We start from the raw sequence: 23,037 nt of genomic DNA on the forward strand, positions 1-23,037 counted from the left end.
CACTTATTTGCTCCCGCATCAGCACTTTTCGTGTCATTAGACACGTCAAAAATTTTCAAATGTTGTATTGTCCAGAATGGCGTATTCAATGTTCGAATGTCCCAAATTACACAATGCAAGGTCCCTGAAATTTTACACCGAGGAATGCGTAATTATCAACCCTTGTCCTGCCCACATTACACATTCTTTGCAGGAACACCACTTATCTTTTCGGCACAAAAATTTGCCCCCAGACTTCGACCTGGACCGCTACCAGCCCCAAAATTTCAAACAGTCCGCAGACAGTGATAGCTACTCAGTCCAGGCCCACACTTCCAGACACAAAAGATGCCCCATCTACAACCACATTTACGTCAGTCTGACGGACCAAAACGACGGCGATTTCGTGCCGAAAAGCCGCAAAAAACCCAAGACCAAGTCGAAGAAATCGGTGATTGAAAAACTGGAAGAGACGTATTGGGCCAACTGGAAGCCGGACAAGAACGACTCAATGAGCAGCAAAAAATCCCTGGAAATTCAAGTCATCAAGAGCGCCCCTGTTAAAAGCAGGCGCAAGAAAATCCAAATTTATCCATCCTTTGGCGATCATCTTGACGAAACGCAAGTCGAGAAAATCAAAATTACGAGCAAATGCCAGGAAATACAAACTGACGATGTTTTGGAAATTTCCAAATTGACGGAAGATGCAGAGACGGACACTCAGGACACTTTAGTTGCGAAAAAATCGGAGGAGGAATTGGACGATAACAAGTTTTTGAAACACACGGATTCATTCATACTCAACTTGAAGAAACAGCACGAAGAAAAGGAAACTTTCGAGCAACCTAAGTGTATCAGACTGTACAAAAAGCCGGGCAAACTGACGTCGAAAAACTACACTCGAGGGGGCTCCTACCCCTTAAAATCGTGCCTGAAGAAAGACAGTAGTTTCGGCAAAGGGGGCCACCGGTTGGGGCGTCCGGGGAGCCCCCTAATAGTCTCCAGCACCTTCAGATACAGTCGAACCCATCGTTATTAAACATAAATCCGTGCAAAATTGTTTAGTTAATATATTGCATTCCGGCACGATTGTTACATTCTTGTACTTTGCGTTTCAAAAGCGCGTCACAAGTCCTCTTTACTTTAAATTTCGGAGGAATTGAAAAGTCGCCATGGATGAACGTTTGCCCCAGAAGAATATTTTCAACAATGTGGGGCTCAGCGGCCCTCAATCGCGTCGTCTCCAAGTCGTTTATTTTGGGCATGTGTGTGGACGCCACCCCTTGGGGGCCTTAAAAAACGTCAGATGGATTGTTTAGGGATTGGTTCAGTTACCTAATTTGACTATGGAGGTCATGTACGGCAAAAACTCCCCAATGTGGCCGGTTTGGGCCACAAATGCGCTTTCCACGCAGTGTTTTTCCCCTTTTAGGGCCTTTACAACCAAATGAATGAAACGCGAAATCGCCACTGCTTTCGAGTAGCAAAACATTGCGCCTTTGCACAGAAGAGTCTCTTCGCCGTGGGCGACAGCCTCTTGCAATTTTTTATACAAGTCCTGGAAATTATCCCTGTTTTTTTGCTTTTTTTTTAATTATTTACCGGATTGAACGGGACGTTTGGCTTAGTTTGTGAGAGGACTGGAATTGTGGTTTTGGGGCTCAAGCCCCCAATTATGGGGCAGAGGACGTCGGCAGGGTTCTGATTAGTGTGTTCGGCGATGAAAGTGTTGGCAATCATTGATGCTACGGTTGCCACACCGATGATTTTTCTCGGGTCGTAGGTCTCTGCTTTTTTGTACTCCTTCAATTGATTGATTAAAAATTTGAGTGAGTTTTTGGAAGTAATACCTCGGACACCATCGGCACTAAAGCCTCAACTGGCGGCTTGGCGATGCAATAAATCGCCTCGGGGTTAAACTCCGCCAGAAACATTGCAACATTTCGCACATTGTCCAAGTTCTTATCAAACAACTCTCTTTGGCTTGAGCCAGGTTTTTCCTGGCAGCCGCCGGTGGATATGACCACGTGTGCCCCCACAATGGCATTTTTCAGCGATTTGCAAGAGAATGATTTCAGTTTTGTTCGTGTATCTATTTCGTTTAAGTCGCAAGCGAAGGCATTAGTGTTGTTCTCTTCGTCGAAGAGACGTAACTCGTAAATGTCGAGGTTTTGTTTTAGGAGAAGGGCAAGGTTGGAACCCACACTGCTCAAGGTGTCTAAAAGGGTAACTATGGGTTTGATGGGGGCTGTGGAGGGACACAGCGATGACGAGAAACGAAGGGTTTTAGGGAGGACACTTAATTTTGACTTTGAAAACATTTTTCAGCGGAAATTTTGAGTGACGGAGCGACTTTTGACATTTTTTTGACTGGACCGAATTTACTAAATTCTCTTTATGGTTGAATCTGAATCTGAGTTTTTAAACAATTCAAATACATGTTTAAACGTTCGAGGAAACGAGAAACGTGGAGAGTTGATTGCCTAAGTTGTTTTTTCCCTCAAATATTTTTAGACAAAACGTTAATTTCCAAACTTTTTAAATTTTGTCTTGTTACTACGTCTATGCATTATGAAAACATGTGTTTTTTATATAACTACACTGTGATATAAAATGCAAAAGCGCTGACCAAAGTATTATGTACGTATTTTAAATAATTTATTGTGTAAATCGTAACAATTGTAATACAAATACCAAGAGTCAACATTTGATATGGTTAAATATTTTAGCATTATTTACTTAATTCTCGTTATATTGAATTTTACATATCTGTTCATAACACAACAATCTTTTTTAAATTATTTATTCTTTAATAAGACTTATTCATATTCATGGCAATGTGAGGCAAGTCAGGTGTAAAAACAGCAGAACCAATCGATACGATTTGCATAATTAAAAACTTTAACTGTTAGAAAAGCACAATTACTCAGTCGATATTTAAGCAAATGATTCCAAGAATATTTAATCATTTCCTTAGTTCCTGCCGACATTTGATTTAAGAAAAAACAATTTTTTAGGAAAATGGATATGGAAAAAGTGTTAATTACAATACGATAATTCTTTGTAACGGTTTATTAATTATCACTAGTACTATAATTAAACCTATAATAATCAATGAATGCTATTTGGTCTTGCAACGAGCCTTGAAAATAGTTTTAATCAGAAACTAAAAAACTTAGTTAATAATAAAAATATCAACCATAAATTCCTATCCTCGATAAAATAAAATAATGCAACATTACAACAGCACTTCAAAGACATGTTGCTTTACAATTTGATTGCATTGGCTAGGGAGCAGGTCAAGCCAGTGCCGTCAGGTTCAACCTGAAGCGAGGTAATTTTGCCATTGTCAACAACCATGGAGTACCTCTTGCTCCTAGTGCCCCCAAGTGGGGCAATATCAACAGTCAAATCTAAAGCTTTGGTAAAAGCGGCTGAAGGATCGGCCAAAAGTCGGACTTTTCCGGTTGTTTTTTGGTCTTTAGCCCATGCTGCCATAACAAATGGGTCATTTACAGAAACACAAAATATCTCACTGATCCCTTGACCCTTTAATTCCTCAGCTTTCTGTACGTAACCAGGTAGGTGAGTCTGGAATGATCGCATGTAATAATAGTGCGCAATTCAAGGACAGTTAGTACTTTCGAACAACCGGGTGTAAAAGCACCAGGGACTGCAAAAATGATTATTTTTTTACCGGCTGCCAGTTGGGCTAAGTTGACTTTGTTGGTCGGGAGGTCTTCAAAGAGGTCGACGTTTGGAAGGGAATCTCCGACCTGTTATAAACAATAATATAAACATAACCATTTTCACATGTGATTATGTTACATAATAAAGAGCTATATTACCTTTGCAGGCATGTTGAGTGCTGTTGTTGTTTTCAGTGTTCTTTTAACAAACTGAGTTAACAATGAGTTGCAAATGATTCTGCTCGACGTCAGTTGACCAACATTCATTTTATACCGGCTTTTAATTATTTAGAAAAGTGAATAAGAGATGACCTTGGTGTCTTAAAACGACTGCGCAGTGCAACCATGCACCCACCAGTACTATTCAATTTTTAATTCTCAAGGCAATTAATTGATTTAGCGTAATTCATCCGGAAAGCATTTGCAAGGAAATACATTTTTTAGTTACATTTAATCTAAATTCGTGTTCAGAATTATCCTCGTGAGTCACATCTGTAACTGTAGTAAATAATCGGTGGTAGTATTTAGTAAAGACGGCATTTGAACCTAGTTTCTGCGAACTTTTGTAAAATAATTGTATTCCCGATGGAAAAAATGTCACTGAAACGCAAAAGTAGCGAAATAATTGGGTTTCGCAAAATTTTATAGAAAAAATGCGCTTTTATGACCACATTCCGCCAAATAATGCAATTTTTTAGTTCAAATGAATTTAGTTTGTCAGATATTTCGCTTATGTTCTGTTGAATAATTTATTTATGAATTTCTCGGGATGCAGTTATTCCAGGAATAGTGGAATGTCCTTATTAAAAAAAATCATGGAAGCTACATAGGTACTCGGAAGGATAGTTTGAAGGGCAGCAATTAAAAAATGATCAATAAGATCTAACACTTTTATTATTAGTATTGAGCCTTTTGTACAAATAAAGAGTGGCGATTATTTAGTAAAAATATCGATTCGATATTTGCAACTGATTATGCCATTACAGTAAAGGGTGATTCATCCCACAAACAACAATGAAAAGAAATTAAGTAATGAAAAACAGTGAGACACACTGTGTATGACCGGAAAGCCATTAAAAACCGTGTGTTAACACGTGATATTTGTTAAGGTACTAGATTTTATTTCACTCTTACGAAGTAATAAAATAATCATCTAAGTTGCCCCTTGCAACAATAAATACGTCATCATCATCGTAAAGTTCAGATCCATATACTCACTTAAACTAGTCATACATCATCAGCTTTCCGCATTATTGTACTGAACGAAAATATAAAAAATAAGAATACAAACTATGCCTTAATCGTAACTAGTGTCTTGGTGGGGCTGCCGCCGGCGACCTTGACCTGAACCGGGAGCTACTACTATCGAACCTCCTGCCTCCGCCCCCTCGCCCATTGTAGCTATCACTCCTGCTCCCGTAGCCATCTCTCCTCCTGCTAAAATCCCTTCCGTAGGAGCGCCCTCCATCATCGCGCCTTCCTCCCCCGTAGGAATCAAAGCGGCCTCCAGGCCGCCCCCCGCGGCCGCCTCTGAAGCCGCGGTCGCCACCGTAGCCGCCCCCGCGGTACGGGGGCCCGCCTCGGCCCCGGCCGCCCCTAAAGCCCCCGCGGCGGGACTTGCCCCTCGCGATTTCCACGCGCAGCTTCGAGCCCAAGAAATCGGTGCCGTTGAGGCTATCACAGGCCGATTCGGCGTCGCTGTGATTGATAAACTCGATAAAAGCGAAGCCCGGGGGATTGAAAGCCACCCACACTGAGTTCAGTTTTCCGTACTTTTCGAACTCGGTCTCCAGGTCCTCCTTCTTGACGCTGTCTGTGAGACCGCCGACGTAGACTCTGGCGCTTCGTTCTTCGCGATCGCCCATGGTTCTGTGGAACGTAGAATTGCGTAGAAAAGGTCAAACTAGCGGTCGTTTGGGCGAATTCGTACTTTTTTTAAGCGATTTGGGTACAAAACAAGAGAGGTTAACGTGCAATTTACCGGCCGGGGATGAAGGCTCATCGTGGCTCGAGCTAGTATGGGTCGAAAATCGGAATACTTAACTAAATTAACGATGAAATACCCAAGTCGTGGAGGTGACGCACTCGACGAAACTTTTTGCAAAGCAAATCAAAAACAAAATGTCGGGTATGGCAGGGCGTCGGTTTTAGGTACAGAGTACTGACGAGATTCGCAGCCAAAACGGCGATTTGGTTACAAGAAATTATAAATACGATGATTGCGCTGTCGCAGATACTATTTTTACAACTAGATTACCCAAATTCGAAGCGTTGGTCAACGGAGATTTACGGTGTTTTTTTAAGTAACACAACAGCGATCGAAGTGTGCTTTGGAAGTGAGTGGAAATGGACCAACCGGCTAGCCCCGGGACTTGGCCGCGCTGTGATTGGCCCGGGCAAGCAGGCGGGCCAGACCGCGGAACAGAAAAACCCCAATACGATTCAAAAAACCCACAATCTTTTATGATTTTTGTCAAAAACTACAAAAAAAGTAACAATTTAGGCGATCCAGTCGCGTTCTGAACCAAAAGATTTTTGGTTTTCAAAACAAAGTCACGCAAATACAAACTTTTCTCACTCAAGCACAATGAAACGGCAATACCCAGAGACTGAGCAAAAGTAAAAAACAAACTTTCAATCGAAATTCTACAAAAAAAGCACGTTTTTGGGATCAATAAAGGCTTTAAAATGACTAAAATCCATTTTTTTAAATTACCAAAGGCGTCTTGATTTCGCGACGCTCATTACGCCTCACTTCACACTCATTGGCCATGCCATCAGTCATCCCAATTTTGACATTTGTCATTAAAGTTGTCACAGTGGGTGCTGTTGTTATCAAAATCAAACTAAATCAGTCATTAATCGTGATTGGTGGTTCAAAAGTGCAAAGTGGGACACGTGTTTTGTGAAATATTTGTGAATTTGAATGCCCGGGCGGTAAGTTGGCGCGCTGGCGCCATGAACAGCCCGCGCCCGCGGCTCTTGATTGTTTTATGATGGAACACCCCAGGATATACCCGGGGAAATACCGGTTCAAATGACTGCCTTACACACAGTTTTGGATTTAAGAAAGGTAGGTGCTACATCTTTAGGGTCCAAAACCCATTTCAACCAAAATTTCTTGAGTAATACACTTACCTTCAAGAAAGTGAAAAAATTATTTTTTTAAAACTCGTTCTATCATAGTTTTTCGGACTTGTATATGCCTCTACAACCCACTCGAGTTGTTAAAAGTCCAAATGTTTGATTTTACTAATTTTTGTCGCGATTTTGGTCGATTTCCGGTAGCCGGAACATTTATCGAGCAATAACTCCGAAACTACTGGCGATAACCCCATGAAGTGTATTATCGTTGGAAAGCTCTTTTAATTATCTATCTTCTTCAAAAAAGACTATTGTTCTCCGACTAACAGTTTTCGAGAAAATTGCAAATAAAAGCAATATTATGTAAAATTTTAAAAAATTCATAACTAAAAAACTATTAGGAATTTGTCAATGTTCTTGATGCCAATCGATTCCCCGGATCATTTTACAGAGGTGAGGATTAAAATAGTTCCACTTTTTCGAAAAGTTTTTCCGTAAATGAGAAATTAAAAAAAATGAAAAACTAAAAGTCGTAGAGCAAAACGGTTTGTTCCAGTGAACAACGGCTCATTTTAAAAAATTCAGTGTTTTCGGGTTGAAAAAGACGGACATTTTTTAAGAGAATTTAGTCACATATTTATCAAAAACTGGGTTTCCTTAAAATAAATACAACTTTAATACACATTCGCATCGCCGACAATTAAATGTAATTTATGTATTTCCAAAAAGTACACAATACTTTAAACACGCATCTGGCCTAAGGAATAATAAAAAGCTGCTTTTTTTCAACAAGTTGAAATTAAAAAAGTTCGTAATAATCCTCGGGACGTACCTACTGACAAACAAACAACTTCCATGGCCCTGATTCCTATAACTTTTACAAAAAATTATTATTCACAAACCTACGAGCTACTCGTCAAACTCGCCATTAACAACTCCATCTTATGCAAGAAATTCCTGCCTTCCATTTTTTCCAACCTAACATCCCTAAACTGTCCGCCTAAATGCTCCCACTTTCGCTCAGTCACCAACCTACTGGGGAAAAAATCGCTCCTGGGCGAATGAGCCACACAGACCTGGATACCCGTCTGTGGCTCACACCTAACTGCAATAATCCTATCACCTGTGGGAGACGCCAAAAGACACGAACTAGCGTTTCCCAGCGGTTCCACAGCCCCCGTGCCCAAATGGTTCGAATTGGCCAAAAACTGCCAACCCATTGTCTTAGCCAACGCTTGAACCGCCAAAATTTGGTGCTGGTTTATGTGGCAAAAAATCAAATCTCGCAATTCTTGCGGCTCGTAACTCATGTGCATGACTTTCCCATCTCTACATATGCACTTGAGGCTTTTTTCACCCACGTGTATCACGAGAGGCGTCCGACAGAGAGCGTCATAACCATGTGTTGAAATGTTGATTTTAACGCATGATTGCGTCGGACTGTTTAAAGTGTTCCAGTGGGAGCTTATAAGGGGATCTTTCACTTCTTTAGCTATTGTATCAAGCACGTATTCTGTCCGTAATCTCATGAAAAAGTGTTGCGCTTGTTTGATGATTTGTTCAAGAAGTGTTTCGGATTTTGTCATTTCGAGTAATTCGTATCTGTCTGCGGCCATAGGTCCGGCCAACATTCGTTTCTTTGAGGGGCCTAATGGGCCTGTTGCTGGGTGGGGGAATGGGTGATGGGTGTTTTTGTGGTGGACTTCTCGCAATAACTGGTGTAATGAGTGTTCCAATACGTGGTCATGATCGGTTTTTGATGAGTTATTGTTTTGTTGTTTTTTGTCGCCTACAGTTGAGTGACACAATCCTATTATTAATTGAATGCCGGGAAAAACCTAAAAGTGGTGATTACTTAACGTGAAATTGTACGGAGGACTGAAACTAGGAGGAAGTCTTTCACCTCCTATTTTAATCCTCCGTAAATAAAAGCAACTACCGTGGCCATAATTTGATTTCCTACAACCATATGTGGTATAGGCGCCTGCAACTGAACTGCTTCTTTGGCAAGTTGGTTAAATAATTCTTTACAGAACAAAACATTTTGCGCCGCTTCTAACTTCTGTTGCCAGTGCATGTCAGGGTTTGAAGCTGGTGGACCTGACCCTAACAAATTTACATTAACACTACAGAGATCTTCTTGATCTGTAATAAATAAACCACATTAAAAAGCACACCAAGCGTTACACACGCACCTTTCTGACACAAAACTTCAATATAAGCCACCCCTTGCAATTCTGAAGGAATTGAAACTCGCAAAGCGGAATTTGTTTTGGCCGTTGTGGCACCTCCAGGTATTGGACTACTAGGCGGACTGTTTGTCTTATCATCGTCTTCAGCTTTCGTAACTTCGAAAGTGCCAGTTTGTGTGTATTTAGAGCCAGCTGTGCGATAACTCAAGTCCCCGATTATTGTATTTGAGACTTTTTTAAGCCTCCAATTTTGGCGCAATCTTAACAATTCTATGTGAAAATCTGGGACAGTTCTGTTTCTGGCAGCTTCGTTTTGGGACGTTTTCAGTCGTTCGGCACCAGTGAGTAGGACACTGGCAGCCCCAGCTAGTGCTTTCTTACGGGCGTATATTTGCACCATTGGTTTGGTTTCAATCGGTTCTTGTTGGACGGGGTCCAAGACCATGTAGCGTTTGTCCTTAGCTATGGCAAGGACGTCAGCCAAGACGCAAACTTCCTGAAATGCGTTGCGTAGTTTGTTTCTGGCTGAGTCCCATGGCCATAGACTTGACTGGAAAGCGTCTTTACTGTCAGAGTCAGATTTATTGTCTTCAATTGCCTCCCCTGGTTCTTTTTTAAAGTCAATATCACTAGTTTTGCTAAAGTCGATTTTTTGGGCGTATTTGGTGAGACTTTCTGATAGAGTCAACGGACTGGAATAAATTCATTGGGTGTTTCAATGAACTGAAAAGTTGGGTGCTTACGGTTGGTATATTTCCGTTCCATCGTACGTGATTTCTTGTATTTGGTTTTCTATAGGCGCTTCCACTGATATATTTACCGAGTAAGACATTTTTTTACACTTAAGATAACAATTAACAATACATTATTTGTTTTTGTACCGCTATTTGACGTTTGAGGTTACCACAAAAACGCCACCGCGTCGGTCCCTACGTCGATAAAGTAGAAAACTGTTGGAAAATACTAAATTATTTCGGAACTTCTTTAATAATTAATTTGTTTAGCAATGCATTATCAGAATTTGGAGAAAACTGTTTGTGTTTTTAAACGTTTTCTCTATTTTTTTACTGTTTTCGAAGCTTTTACTTTGACAATGTAATTAATCGGGCATTCGTAAACTCAAAAGTTCGAGGTTCGATCCCTGGTCCGGGCTTAGTTTTTTTTCCTCTATTCCAAAGTAGAATTATTATAAGATTTAAACAAAAAACAAGTATTTTATTTAAATAAACAGTTAAAATATTGTTAAATACAATGCGAAGACACTACACTTAATTAAATGAATAAAAAAAATTATAAAACCTTGATCAAAGTTAGTGAAAAATTTGCATAAGTACGATTTTATAACATACAAAGTTAAAAATATAAGAAATGGGTTAATTTTTCGAGCATTGAAGCACGTATTTGAAATAAGATTTTGATTTTTTTGCTAAATGTTACTAAATCAGGCTGAAAAAACACTAACTTGGGTCGAAAATGAATTATTTTGCAGCTTTTGCGTTTCACTTCCGGATATCTAGCCGGAGAGCACATTTTTCTCATGTTGCATTTTTGCACTTTTTGACAAGTAATTAATGAATTGGTTGAATCTAAATTAATTTAAAACGATTTGGTGCCGATTTTTACTCAGCTGAACTATTTTTTTAGGTTCAGAAACTTCTGAAATTTTATATTTCGATTTTTCTCGTAAGTTATAGTCAGTCCTTCGTAGTTCTATTTCTACAGAAACGTTACTTCTCGAAAGTTAGAAAAAATGGATCCAATTGAGTCAAAAATGTGTCTTTATGTTTTAGTTTTTTTTGTATTTCTTTGGCTTATAAAGTCATACGAGAGTGTAATTCTATTAGCTACACCAAAATTTTGTTTTTTTTTTTCGGTTTTTTTATCTGGAAAATTTAGGACAACTTAAAGGACACCAAGAATCTTACGAAACACTAGAAAATTAAAAAAAATTAAATTTGTTATTGGCAAAATTTGGAAAATAGAAATAGTTTTCTCTCTCAATTCTTGTATTTTCTTTTATTAAATTGTTCACCTAGTCATCCATGTGACTCCTGATTTTAACAAATGCTGAACTGGATTAAAAATAACCTTAGTTTTACTTTTATTAATAGGTAACATTAAAAAAAAATCGTTCAAAGTTCTATTCTGTTCTCTGTACAAATATCTGCCGAGGTTCCCACTATTGATACGACCTATTTGACGAAATCGTTATTCAAAATAAAATAAAAAGCACAGAAACTTATTCAGCCATTACTTTAGAAATTACTAATGTAGAAATATTAAGAAATGAAGAAAAAAAGGACTTTCTAATGCTTCCTTTTAGAGGGTTTGTTTCTTATTGAGTCTGGAATCGTATCACTTTTCTTGGTAGTTTAAGTATGTTGGGTATAAATTCATGTGTATGTGCAAGCACCTCGTAAACTATTAATAATTTAACCCGTTTTGCAGCTACCATTCGAAGCAGCATGGTGTGTAAAATGCATCATATGCATGCAGTGGAGCATAGTGAGCTTTATGTTGGCGAAGTTACGCAGTTAGTAAAGCTTATTCAAATTAATTCAGTGTTGATTTCCGCTAAAACTTGTAAAATATTTCGATTGAATCGTGCGCAGATGTAGCAAGTTTAAGATAAACCCCCGAAATTTATTTTTGTTTAGTAAATGGTGGAACAATTTCGATATAGTTTGCAGAATGAAAGGCTGGTGAGATTGTAAACGGAACAGCATCAATCTTATGCCTTACCCTGAAGCTTTTTTACGCGAAGTACACAAATACGAACGATAAATCAATGTGGAAGACCTGTCACTGGTTAGGAAGCCACGCAGTTGTGTTATTTCTCTCTGTGTTCGCTCTTTTGGGGAACGCGCCCCCGGGGGTGTTTTTTTTTTTGAGTCGCGAATGGACCTTGCAGGTTTGCACCTCTTGTCGGGGGGGCGGCTGGGGGATTTTATTTTATTGACGTTTTTGTGAAGTTATTATAATTCAGAAGGAAGGAGTTGTGGGGGTGGTGGGAGATTGGGACCAACGACGCGGGGGTGGAAGGAGGGATACGACATGAACCAGACTCGAAGTAGAATATCAATAATGTGACCGTGCGATTGCCAAGACTCAACATGGCCGCTCTCTCTCCAGTTTTCTCCTCCTCTCCAGGACTTATAAGATTCCCAGGATCTCCCAGAACAGCCCGACCCGCAGGATTAATGCATTTAGGACTATTATATTACGACCTCGTCGATATTATGGTTATTGCCGACGAAAAATATGTTCTCCAGTTTCTCGACGCGCCTAACTTAATTACGGCCAAGTAAAGGCTAGGCTTCTTTTACAACACTACGTTTTAAATGGAAATGGAATTTTTTTACGTGAAGCGAAAAAATGCACAAAAAGACACAATTAAGAATTAGGAGTCCTTTTTTTTTGGTTTTTGAAAAGACATTTTGGGCAAAAAAAACAAATATTTGACTCATTTCGTCAAAAATTTACAGTTTTAGAGAACAGACTTTTTCCATTATTTAATTGATGTGAAATTAATAAAACAGAAAAAACACTATTTTTTTTAAATTGTTATAAACATTTTTCTTATTTTCTTCTGATTTTTGGACAAACGCGAACACATTGAGCAAAATAAATCATTAATTTTTGAAATAAGACTGACTGTTGAAAGAAAAAGCCAAAAAGCATAAATCGAGTTTTGGTGGAAATTGTTTCTGTACTTATTTGTACAGTTTACTGTTACCTAATGATAAAAAGGCAACATTTTCATTCATTGCTTTGCTTATATTGCTCTCATATTTTTATCATTTCACCATTTTTTTTGTGGAGATTAAAGGCTAATTTATTTTTATTTTTTAATAGTACGAGAAGTCAAATTTATAATTTTAGGGAACATTTTTTTATTAGTTGATGTTATTTGAAAAGGAAAGTTAAAAAGATACTAGAGATACAACTTAAAATAAAATCTACAAAAATCCGAGAGAAGGCAAATGTTTGTAAATGGAGTATTGTTGGAAGTTGTTTCTTCCTTTTTTTTATTTGTATGAGTTAACTGCTTAATGATAAATAGGCAACATTTTCAAGTCTTTATTTGTAAAATTATTAAACGAATGAAAGAAATGACAATGGGACAGGACAATTTTCTCTCAAATTTCGGCTTTCAAGAGAAAAGAATAATTTTTATTTTTTTACAGGGTGAATTAATGATTTATTACTGAAATTTTCTTCATTTTAACTAGCAATACTAAGTACACCTACCATTTGATTACTGCGTTTGTAATCGGTTTCTTATCTTTTAGGTAAATGATAAATATAGCATCCGCTCATTCAAACATATAATTTGATTGATAAACTATTGCAAACGGAGGCAAAAAATGCATTCTAATTAAATATTTACCGTTCGAAATTTGATTATTTTACCCTTCAGCTTGATTAATTATGAAAATCAGCGTTTTCCAACAAGTTAAAAAATATTAAAGCTTACTCTAATTATAAATTTAAATTAAAATTTTGCAAAACTTTCAAGACGAAGTTGACAATATTGCCCAGAACAGTGCAGTCGTAGATTAATTTACTCATTTTTTAGCCTTTATCTTGTATTTTTTAATTTTTACTATGGTAATGTTTCAATAATTAAGTAATTTTTTTGAAAAATTTATTTATTTATTTTTTGATGATTAAAGAGAAATTAAGTTATTCGGTTATGTTCAAAAAATGAAGGTACCACTCAAGGTTAATAATTTTTCCATGAACTAGCTGTGTCAGAACCTGTGCAAATCTTTGTATTTTCCGCTTTTTGCACAAAAGCACACACTTTTTTTCATTCTGAATTAGTAGATCTGAGGCCTTATCGATTAATCTCGTGGTAGAACGGCGTAAACCCCGAAAAGCCTGCCTGAAAATCGTATCCTCTGCGCAGAAATAACAATTGTAGAATCACACAATCGTACAAAAAAGAACAGAAACGTCCAATAGAGCGTCGGTTTGAGCGTCACGGCGCAACGGCGTCCAATCCCACCCCCGGTGGCAATAAGATCCACATTCCGAGAAACTCGAGCTGTGCCGACTGATTCTATTGGTTGTCGGATTCCGCGAATCCCACCAATTTCTCTTATTGTCATTGCACGGGTTGGACTGCGTGGGTGGGACGTATTTGTTCCGAATCCAATCCAACAAACCAAATTTACACAAACACAAACGCAAAAATTACATTTTCAGACGAGTTTCAGACACTTGACGTTGTTTCAGCATCTTATTAGTGCAGGGCCGGGCTGGCGCGCAGCGTCACACACTGACCTTGGCCCTGAACAACAAAACACAAAAATAACATCATCTATTATTATCACAATTACAACAATTTACTACATTTGCTCTCAGAAAAATTTCCGAGGAGACATAGACAATGTTATTTTTTGAGCAAGATTAGAGCTAAATACTATAACTAAATGTTTGATTTTTGGAATAAGTATATGTTTAATTTTATGATTTTTGCTAGATTAATTGCTTAAATAAACTTATTGAAATCAATAATAAGATAATTGAAAAAAAAAGAAAACGAAAGAAAGAAAAGAAGAAAACGAAGAAAAAGAAAACGAAGGCGAGTGTAATTAAAAATTATATCGTCTTAGTTTTAGGCAATGAACCGTTATTTTCTTAAAAGAAATAATTAATTTTATATCTATCGCTTTTATTTGATCATTGTTTTATATCTAGCGCTTAAACTGCATAAAAAAGACAGAATTTAATAGAAAAGTCGCAATTAAAAATTTTATTATCCTTCGTTATGTACTTATGTATGTATGTAATAAGTTTTTAAGTATTTTAAATTGAAAACGATTAGTTAAAGAAAAATGAATGAAACTCTAAACTGTGTGTTTTTCTAATTTTTGCGCTTGGTCGCTATGAGAATTCTCATGTAGCCGTCATTAGTCAGAAGAGCGGCGCATTGTGTAGGAAAACTGCTTATTCTGTTGAGGAACAATATCTTGAAACAGAATTCATAACGAAAATTAATTAAAACGGTAAGAAGATTGAAGCTGGAAAAAAGTAGGTCAACCACGATCAGTGGCTGAGTGCAATAAAACGGGAAGTTGTATCAGTTCATACATAGAGGAACGACGACAAGCGGCAAGGTAGCGTTACAAAAGCGAAACAATATCTAAAAGTTATACATAATCCGGGAGTAGGTACAATAAGCGCGCGAGTGGGAGCTGCAGCAGCAGTTGGAGATGTAGATGGCGCAGAATGGGAGGAGGAGGTGGAGGAGGTTTGAGGAACCGGAGCTCGGGGAGTAACTGGGGGGACTCGAGTAGCATTGCGCTGAGTATTGAGAGCTCCGGGTAATGTCCTCATCCGGGCGCGGCGGGTCGATACCGGAGCAGAACGCCGCCCAACCGCCCTCCTCATGTGCTACTATTCTCGCCCAAGAACAACTTTTATTTGTCTCTTTCACACAGCGCCGTACTCGGCTTTTTGCACCCGCCGTCAACGACGACGCAAAAACGACACATAGTGGCCCAGCGAAAAGTCCACCACCCCCAAATCTTATTTTGTATGAAGATTTTTTGCAGTTTTTGTTTAAAACTTTCTTTCATATTTTTTTAGCTAAATAATTAAATTACGTTTATTTTTTGTTAGCGTTAGCGAAAAGTAAGAAGTAAGTGCAGTTTTTGCGCAAAATTTCGTGGGCCTGTTTGGGTCATATTTTTGGCGTTTGATTACCATGAAGACAAATTAGTTTATTATGTAGAACGAAAATTACGAGAGCTCTATTTTCGAATATAAAGAGTAATAAAACGTTAAACATTCAAACAGTTTAAATGTTTGCCAACATATTTATGACGAAAACAGTAAATTTTAATTTAATTATGGCATAAATCATTAAGCTTGAAACAGACTGACTCTATTATTGCTAAAAATAATTGTCTGGAAGGGGGTTCAGGTGCGTGTGAGTGTTTTTGTTTACCAATAAGGCGAATTATTGATTGTGAATGACTCGAAGTGCTCCACTTCCAGGGGTACTTTTGACCAGGAACATTTTCACTGGAGCTATTTATTATTTAAACTCGGAAAAGCTTTCAGGAAAAGAAGCGGGGCGGCAGGTTTATGCGAGGTGTGAAGTTGTGGGTTAGAACGAGAACTGCGAATGGCTGGCTTGCATAATATAACAAGTTTTCGCCGTTTAAAATGATAATATTATAAACGATTCTTGAAGTTTTTCGGTAAAAACAAGCGGTTGGGAATCCTTGCAAGGGGCTAATAGTGTGATTTATGGCGGAGTAAATAATGGACACGAATAAAGCGAGTTATCAACATGAAATAGCAAACTATTTTCTGTAATGTTTTTACAGTTGGGTTGGGCTGTAATTTTATATAATTAAGTTTTGCATATCTGTCTATTCGGAATGGAGTTTTGTGGCGGCGGTGCGGCTTTCTTGGGGAAACGTTCTCTGAGGAGCGCCTCAATAGTTTGTTTCCCACTTATTCACATACGTTTCGCACGAGATAAAAATAATCTTTAATGTAATAGGTAGAAAACATGCCATCTTACACGCGGGACGACAAGAAATCTCATGCATATCTCACTGAATTGCTTTTACATGTGTATGTTAAATTACTTTGGGTGGTGCCCGTGTCGTTTACCATGTTTATTACTTCATATCTGTGAGTTATTTCCCGACGCCGACCATGTTATTACGATTATACATAAACAACCACTCAAACACAGACACTTCCTCCATTTTGTTCCATTAAATTCCAACTTAACCAATCGTATTGTTCGAAATATTTAACGCTGATGTCCCGCTGTTGGAGCGACTCGACCTATGGTCGGCTCAATGGTTTGTCGAAAAAGCCGCTGTTCTATTGTGATTCCACTTGCGCCGGCATACGATCATTAATTTTGGTTTCAAGAGCTTTGATTGTCCATCTCAGACCCTCCTTTTTTTCGACTCGCTCATAATGATATTAGTGACCGAAATTTATTGCGTTTTCGGACGGTCCTCAGAGAAATAACCTGAAGGGTCTCAACCAAATTAGGTTACCGCAAGTGGAAAACTTTGGAAAAATGCTGCAAGTTTGCGGTAACCAAATGATGGATTTGCACAGTATTCAAAAATTTAATTTAATTTACGGAGCAGTAACGTTGAAATTTAATAAAAAAAATCAATTTAAACGGTGTAACATTTCAAGTGTAAAATAATAAACTATTTGTGGCTTCTTTATGGGTGTTCCCTACTGTGCCACTTGTATATTCTCCAATAAGCTTTGTAAAAATTACTCTAACATTCCACATTTGATAAGAGTCGATTTTAGAAACATAAAAAAGTTAAAAAAAAACAACGTAAATAAAATTAATACACAAATATTCTTCAAATTCTCTTTTAGATTCCTAGATCTTTTTAAATTACTCTTTAGCATGATCTTCTTAAATTATTCTTTAGCATAATTGGTTTTGTAGACTCTTTAAAATTGTTTGTTTTAGCTATTATTTTATAAATTCTTCTCTAGATTTGTCTATAGAATTATTTTGTAGACTATAAGTACCCAAAATTATTTTTCAAACACCTTGTTTACATTCTCAAAATGCGTCTTTTCAATTTTTTTATATTAGTTTTGTTAACAAATTTTCTAGATTTTTAAAAAATTGTTTTTGTGGGTACTTGCTCTTATTTTGATTTTTCTTCTGATTCTCGTCTATGAATTTGAAATCTCGATTCTTCTTTAGAATGATTGTGCAGACTGTTTTCAAAATTATTTTATAAACACTTTTTTTTTCTACATTTTTCTAGATCTTTTTTTAGATTTTATTATGCGTTTTTTAAAAATCTTTTTATGGTTACGTTTAGAATTTCTTCAGATTATTCTGAGCATTATTTTTGTATCTATGTGATATACTCTTCTTTAGATTCAAAGTCGTCTTCAAATCTGAAATATTAAATCTTTTTTGGTCTTTTTCTTGGATTAATTTATAACTCAGTTATTCTATTCTTTTATTATTTTATTTTGGGACATTTCAAACTGCTCTCAAAATTATTTTATAAACACTTCTTTTATATTGTCCACGTTATTTTCTTTTGCATAATTTGTATCTTTATGTTTTCTATGGTTAGAATTTTTTCAGATTGTTCTTACATTTTTTTTTCGCTGGTTGTAAATTTAAAATCTGGACTCTTTAAAAGGCACGTCATTTTTGGTGAATGAGATCGTATTTCAATTAAGAAAATGCAGTCAAATAGAGCTGATTAAAAGGGTTTGAAATGAATTTTTTGGTATGTTTACAACGTGGTAAACAGCGTGCTAATGTGGAAATGATTATGATGATCTACAGTCCGTAGTGTGTCAAAACTGAGCCGGTCCTATTAGCGAAATCGCAATTTTAAGCGAAATGAACTATTAATTGCATCCCCATAGATTAAAAACACGGCTGCTTCGCAGCAAAACTTATTATCGACGTAATAATAGTAGCCGTCTACATGGTTTTGAACCCTTTATAAAAGCATTAAGTCTTTACGATGTTAAATACAGAAAGCCGGAGAAACGCTCGTAATTTATACGAAATTTGAGAAAAGTGAAAGAAATTTTCATCTAGTTAAAAACATCTGCCTAATTTGATCGATGGTGTAAAAATCTGGAATTACAATGAGTCGGCTGAAAGGGGTGGCGGAGCAGCGAGTTATTATAACCCATTCTGATGTAATCTGACAATGAATAAGTAAAATTTAAAATCGGTTTTGATAAGGCAGATTAGGAGTCCCTTCTGTAATTATTCAAGAAACGGCGAGGGTATTATTTGTAAAATTCGTGTTGACCGTGTAATGATTAAATTAATTAATTTTTCGTCGGCTGTGATTGCTTGTTTGCTCAGCGGAATCGGAAATGAAACAGACCGAAGGAAACAGAGGGGCTGAGTTAAAGATGTAAGTAAAGGGTAAGATCTCCGAGGGGCAGATAATGGAATCAGACTTAGTCTAAATGGAAGCTTAACACTTTCAGCGGTTTCCGGATTGAATACTTAGTACTCAATTCATTGCTTTCTGAATACACATTGCCCACTTCAAGTTTAAGGGCCTCTCAGCCATGTCTAATACCCTATTAAATTATTTGTATTTGTCTTGTTTAGTAATTTCCTTCACGGAATTTCCATTAGCAAATGCTCGACTAATATAAATAAACGAAACTTTTCACATCGTGATTAAAACGTCGGCCGTGCATGGGAAAAAATCCCACTAATATTGTCTTTATAACAAAACGAAAATCATCATGTCGGCACTTGAAAGAACAAATTAAATTTTAAAACAAAACGGTCATCATGTCAGACAGGTATTGACGGCTATGAAATTAATATTTTTAATAATCGATTTGGGACCTAGCTGCTCCGACATGGGTACCTATTCAAACTTGTTAATAATCGCCCCACTTTGTTTGAAGCGTTACGGTTTAATTTTTAAATTGAAATTACTTGCGGCCAAAAACACTGATGTCTTTCTTTCGGCGTACAACTATTTTTTTTCAAATGGTTGCAGCTAAATCAAGATGAGAAACTTTTTGCTTGATTCATTCCGGCAAGCAATAACCCATCAGCGATTAGAGTATTAAATTAAATCAACAATCGAATCGTTGATTAACTCTTGTAGTCCAATCATTTGACGACAGATTAATCTGTGGGACCTCACACCGGTACTAATGACAACTTTTTGTCAAAAGGTTGTGAATAACTAATTTCAGGTTTCAAGCTGGTGCGGGTATTTTTTCCTTTGTGATCGCTAATTAGGTCAAAAAATCGATAATGGCTCTAGTGGATTATTTAATTTATGGTTTTTGTTCGAGCCGGAAGGGAAACCATCTCGTTTCGATTACTGTTAAGAAAATTACGATCAAATTACCATCACAGCAAGTGCCCTAAAGCCTAAACGCTTCGGTAGTTGAGACAGGATGAGTGATGGGCCAAAAATGTGATTTTTACGATTCGGTACGTAATATCAATTTGGCGAAATAAATTCAAAAGTTGAAAAGAAGGGGTTTGGCGCCCCTCGAGCTCGTGCACTTCAGTTACAATAAATTTCCTCGTTGTGTCTTCGCAAGTGAACCCTTTGAAGTGAAATTAAACTCGTTCTCGTTGAATTCTAAATCATTTCTTAGTGAAAGCCGAGAACGTTAGTCTACACGACCACTTTATGCAAAGAACAAGAATAACGACTCATTCATAACGCATAATTAATTAAATTCTAATTGCACTTTCCGGGACGGTTTAAAGTTGGTGTTTTGTGCGGTATTGGGGACATTCATCATTACTTTGACAAAGAAGGACGGTAATCGCTGAGCCCTTACAGTGTTCTCTTTCACCAAATTTCTTCAGCTTCGGGGTGGTGTTGCACCTATGCTATTTAGTTGTCTCTAACGAGTATGGCTGGAAACGTGCCGTAACCACTCTGCTTCTTGTAATTACATCCAAGGCAATCTCTCAACTCTACTAACTCTATTAGCTCATGCTGACTTGGACACGACACACGGTCCTCTCGCTTTGGACAACTTGCACTTGATCTACATTAGAATGTCTCATTACAGGGGAATCACCCACGATCAACGACGCCATCAAACTTCAAAGAGGTGCTGCACCACATTCAAACTTAGACACTCCGCACAAAGCACCGCAACTATTATCCGCAAATAATACCAGTTTACAAAAAATTTCTTTTACCAAGAGTTATTTTTTAAACGCTGTAAACTAGCTTGTCTTTTGAAATAAAAATTCGTGTTGAATTTGCTTAATAGAAAAGCTCGTTTCAATGTGCCATCATTGTGATAATATTTGGGCTGGCGCCACGGTAGCACCCTGACGAATTGTCGAATTATCGCTGAAAGAAATGAACACAAGGAGCACATCTCTACCTACCACCTCACCAAAGAAAAAAAATCTTTTTTGGTAAACCGCTGCGAGAAATGTAAACAATGATGAAGCACAATTAAGTTGATTGGTTTTTCAAACTCCGATTGCTCGCCTCCGTGTTAAAAGAAACCTATTGTTATTTTGACGATTCACTAATTCTTATTTTTGATTCTACCTACCTGCCTGATCATATTTCTTTCGGGATTTATTAAAAAGGAGCGGAACCGATTGTTCAATCTGTTTTCGTTTGTCGTTAATAATGTGCTGGAAGAGTTATTGAAAGTGTGTATTAGACAATCGAAGGAAAAGTGTGATGCCGTCTGGGCAGCGTTTTGTTAATTTATTTGGGTGGGTTGGGGTAACGCAACCAAACTGAAACAAATTGCTTGTCAAAGTGTTCTTTCAATAATAAGTTCGTGTGGAGAGCACATCATTCATTTTTCGATACGGATAAGGAAATTATGACATAATTCGTAAAAAATCGATGAAATGTATTTGTATTAAAGTAAAATTATAGGTGTAACTTGCAGTATCAGATATCGTGGTGAAAAAAATAAACCCGTCGACGGTTGTTAGATGGAACATCAATCATATTTTTTTTCGTTAATTTCTCTCGAACGCAAGCACAAGCTGCAAAAAACACAATGAAACAAGACTTATTTTATTAAAACGTTTTCAAATTATAGCAAGTAGTAATCAAAGCTATAAAAACAAATTAAATTCCATAAAATGGGCCCAGTTATTTAAGGTAACCCATTATGAGTACTACTAACCTATCATTACCAGCCTCCACTGATGGCATCGCGGGCCCTCTCCAATGGAATATGAAATATTCTTATTTTGATGCATTTTAAAAGATTTTTATTACGGCCGATATCTCAGGAAATCTCCCACCAAATTATACACTGCTGAAATATCAACGCGTTGCCGTTTTACATGGAAATTAAATACAATTGCCTCAATTATTACCCCGACCGCTAACATACAAAAATTCGAATGAGCCAGACGAACAGGCGTAAAATTGATTCAACTTAATTAAAAATGACTACACCTCAAGGCTGGACTTTTTCATGTACGGTGGTCGACCGAAATTCCACCAAAATACCATCATTACCACATTCCATTTTTATTGTATCTATTGTTGGTAAAAATGCATTAATTATTGTGCCTGTAATGAATCTTGAACGGCGTTTCGCAACAACCACGGAATTCAAGCAAAGGGGTAACTAATTATTTTCTTTCATTTGTAATTAACTACAGAAAGTTTTAATGAAAAATCGTAGACGAATATTCTAATTAGGTGTTTCTTTTTGCTGTAAGTGCTGGGACGAGACGTCGGGGCGGAGAAAAGGCGGCTCAAGGCTAGAGAAAAGTGTTTTTCAATTAGATTTTTGATCGTTTTGCGTTTATTAGTATTTAAATCAACCACCGAATTAAACTTCCAAATTAAAAATTCCGTTGTGCCCTTCTAAAGCCTTCTTTCTGTTTTTCTTTTAATTTACACGTAATTTAATAATGTTCGGCTTTCAAATTACAAAAAAAAATAACTCAAAAATCTTAATTCTTTTAGGTAAAAACAACTTAAATTTGAGTTCTAGTGATATCACTAGTTTGCTGGTTCAAAACAACCGACGGATTTTTTCTGTCAGCTCTAGTTTTCGGCCCAGGTTAATTTTTGTGTTACTAGAAGTGATTGAATGTAAACAGTACGTGATTTAAATGGCATTTGTTTTGTATTTTCCCATTGAATAATTTAGCCATTTTAGCCATAAATGATAATAATTATAGCCGTGTGTGTGTAGCTAATAAAGGTGCGTTTATTTTTAATTGATTTCGGAGTAATAATTCGTCTCCGGCGTTGTGTAAGTTGTTTGCAGACGTGACAATAATCAAGTGTAAATTACAAATTGCGAAATAATGAAATTTGCAGCATATTGATTAATAATTCCATTATTTAATTTCTATTGGAGTTGAAAGAGGTTGGTGCGGATGGGAGCGGGTCTATCTGAATCCAATCGCAGTTGAGATAAAACACATTAACAAATTGTGTCCTAATTAGATTGGGCAGCAATCTGACGTGTTCTACTATAACTAACAGGAACGGCGAGCCAATTAGTTCACATCCTCGTTCGTGCTAGAATATCATCTCTGATCTTCTAGGGGAGGAGGAATAGGTGAACGTCGTCGTGTATATGCACCGAATATCACGATG

At 37.2% G+C, this 23,037-nt stretch overlaps 5 protein-coding genes across 7 annotated transcripts; 1 reads left to right on the forward strand and 4 right to left on the reverse strand.

Annotated features, from left to right (window-relative positions):
* The first annotated feature begins 4 nt into the window (after positions 1-4).
* On the forward strand, positions 5-1,065 carry LOC657564 (uncharacterized). Its single transcript, XM_971158.5, has 2 exons — positions 5-148; positions 194-1,065. The coding sequence occupies exons 1-2, from the start codon at positions 77-79 to the stop codon at positions 1,016-1,018; spliced, it is 897 nt and encodes a 298-aa protein (XP_976251.1). The 5' UTR covers positions 5-76; the 3' UTR covers positions 1,019-1,065.
* On the reverse strand, positions 1,034-2,398 carry LOC657644 (malate dehydrogenase). The gene is made up of 4 exons (XM_964091.4): positions 1,830-2,398; positions 1,582-1,782; positions 1,315-1,537; positions 1,034-1,270 (listed from the first exon to the last, which is right to left on the reverse strand). Exons 1-4 carry the CDS (start codon positions 2,298-2,300, stop codon positions 1,041-1,043), a joined length of 1,125 nt encoding a protein of 374 aa, XP_969184.1. The 5' UTR covers positions 2,301-2,398; the 3' UTR covers positions 1,034-1,040.
* Positions 2,399-3,036: 638 nt separating this feature from the next.
* Positions 3,037-3,997, reverse strand: Prx5 (Peroxiredoxin 5). The gene is made up of 3 exons (XM_964161.4): positions 3,828-3,997; positions 3,621-3,755; positions 3,037-3,570 (listed from the first exon to the last, which is right to left on the reverse strand). Exons 1-3 carry the CDS (start codon positions 3,933-3,935, stop codon positions 3,247-3,249), a joined length of 567 nt encoding a protein of 188 aa, XP_969254.2. The 5' UTR covers positions 3,936-3,997; the 3' UTR covers positions 3,037-3,246.
* A 547-nt stretch (positions 3,998-4,544) lies between these two features.
* Positions 4,545-6,080, reverse strand: Rsf1 (Repressor splicing factor 1). The gene is made up of 2 exons (XM_964230.5): positions 5,926-6,080; positions 4,545-5,537 (listed from the first exon to the last, which is right to left on the reverse strand). Exon 2 carries the CDS (start codon positions 5,531-5,533, stop codon positions 4,976-4,978), a length of 558 nt encoding a protein of 185 aa, XP_969323.1. The 5' UTR covers positions 5,534-5,537; positions 5,926-6,080; the 3' UTR covers positions 4,545-4,975.
* Positions 6,081-7,404: 1,324 nt separating this feature from the next.
* MED17 (Mediator complex subunit 17) lies at positions 7,405-9,882 on the reverse strand. 3 transcript variants are annotated; one of them, XM_015979177.2, is made up of 5 exons: positions 9,688-9,882; positions 8,948-9,636; positions 8,692-8,897; positions 7,679-8,590; positions 7,405-7,620 (listed from the first exon to the last, which is right to left on the reverse strand). In XM_015979177.2, exons 1-5 carry the CDS (start codon positions 9,774-9,776, stop codon positions 7,585-7,587), a joined length of 1,932 nt encoding a protein of 643 aa, XP_015834663.1. In that variant the 5' UTR covers positions 9,777-9,882; the 3' UTR covers positions 7,405-7,584. The 3 variants fall into 3 exon arrangements, with proteins under 3 accessions (XP_015834663.1, XP_008191784.1, XP_969541.1); XM_008193562.3 differs by having other exon boundaries at positions 7,405-7,626; XM_964448.4 differs by having other exon boundaries at positions 7,405-8,590.
* Between the last annotated feature and the right edge of the window lie 13,155 nt (positions 9,883-23,037).

Source organism: Tribolium castaneum, chromosome 9, assembly GCF_031307605.1.
Source record: "Tribolium castaneum strain GA2 chromosome 9, icTriCast1.1, whole genome shotgun sequence".
Lineage (NCBI taxonomy): Eukaryota > Metazoa > Arthropoda > Insecta > Coleoptera > Tenebrionidae > Tribolium > Tribolium castaneum.

What these genes read in the sequence shown, in the direction of transcription:
- LOC657644 (XM_964091.4), bottom strand. Translation starts at nt 2,300, where the DNA reads ATGTTTTCAAAGTCAAAATTAAGTGTCCTCCCTAAAACCCTTCGTTTC. An exon ending in TAGTGCCGATGGTGTCCGAG is followed by an intron (nt 1,783 to 1,829) that starts GTATTACTTCCA and finishes AATCAATTGAAG; the next exon opens with GAGTACAAAAAAGCAGAGAC. An exon ending in GACCTCCATAGTCAAATTAG is followed by an intron (nt 1,271 to 1,314) that starts GTAACTGAACCA and finishes ACGTTTTTTAAG; the next exon opens with GCCCCCAAGGGGTGGCGTCC.
- Rsf1 (XM_964230.5), bottom strand. Translation starts at nt 5,533, where the DNA reads ATGGGCGATCGCGAAGAACGAAGCGCCAGAGTCTACGTCGGCGGTCTC.
- LOC657564 (XM_971158.5), top strand. Translation starts at nt 77, where the DNA reads ATGGCGTATTCAATGTTCGAATGTCCCAAATTACACAATGCAAGGTCC. An exon ending in AATTTTACACCGAGGAATGC is followed by an intron (nt 149 to 193) that starts GTAATTATCAAC and finishes CATTCTTTGCAG; the next exon opens with GAACACCACTTATCTTTTCG.
- Prx5 (XM_964161.4), bottom strand. Translation starts at nt 3,935, where the DNA reads ATGAATGTTGGTCAACTGACGTCGAGCAGAATCATTTGCAACTCATTG. An exon ending in CACTCAACATGCCTGCAAAG is followed by an intron (nt 3,756 to 3,827) that starts GTAATATAGCTC and finishes TGTTTATAACAG; the next exon opens with GTCGGAGATTCCCTTCCAAA. An exon ending in TTACACCCGGTTGTTCGAAA is followed by an intron (nt 3,571 to 3,620) that starts GTACTAACTGTC and finishes CGATCATTCCAG; the next exon opens with ACTCACCTACCTGGTTACGT.
- MED17 (XM_015979177.2), bottom strand. Translation starts at nt 9,776, where the DNA reads ATGTCTTACTCGGTAAATATATCAGTGGAAGCGCCTATAGAAAACCAA. An exon ending in TGAAGTTTTGTGTCAGAAAG is followed by an intron (nt 8,898 to 8,947) that starts GTGCGTGTGTAA and finishes TATTTATTACAG; the next exon opens with ATCAAGAAGATCTCTGTAGT. An exon ending in ATAAGATGGAGTTGTTAATG is followed by an intron (nt 7,621 to 7,678) that starts GCGAGTTTGACG and finishes TAAAAGTTATAG; the next exon opens with GAATCAGGGCCATGGAAGTT.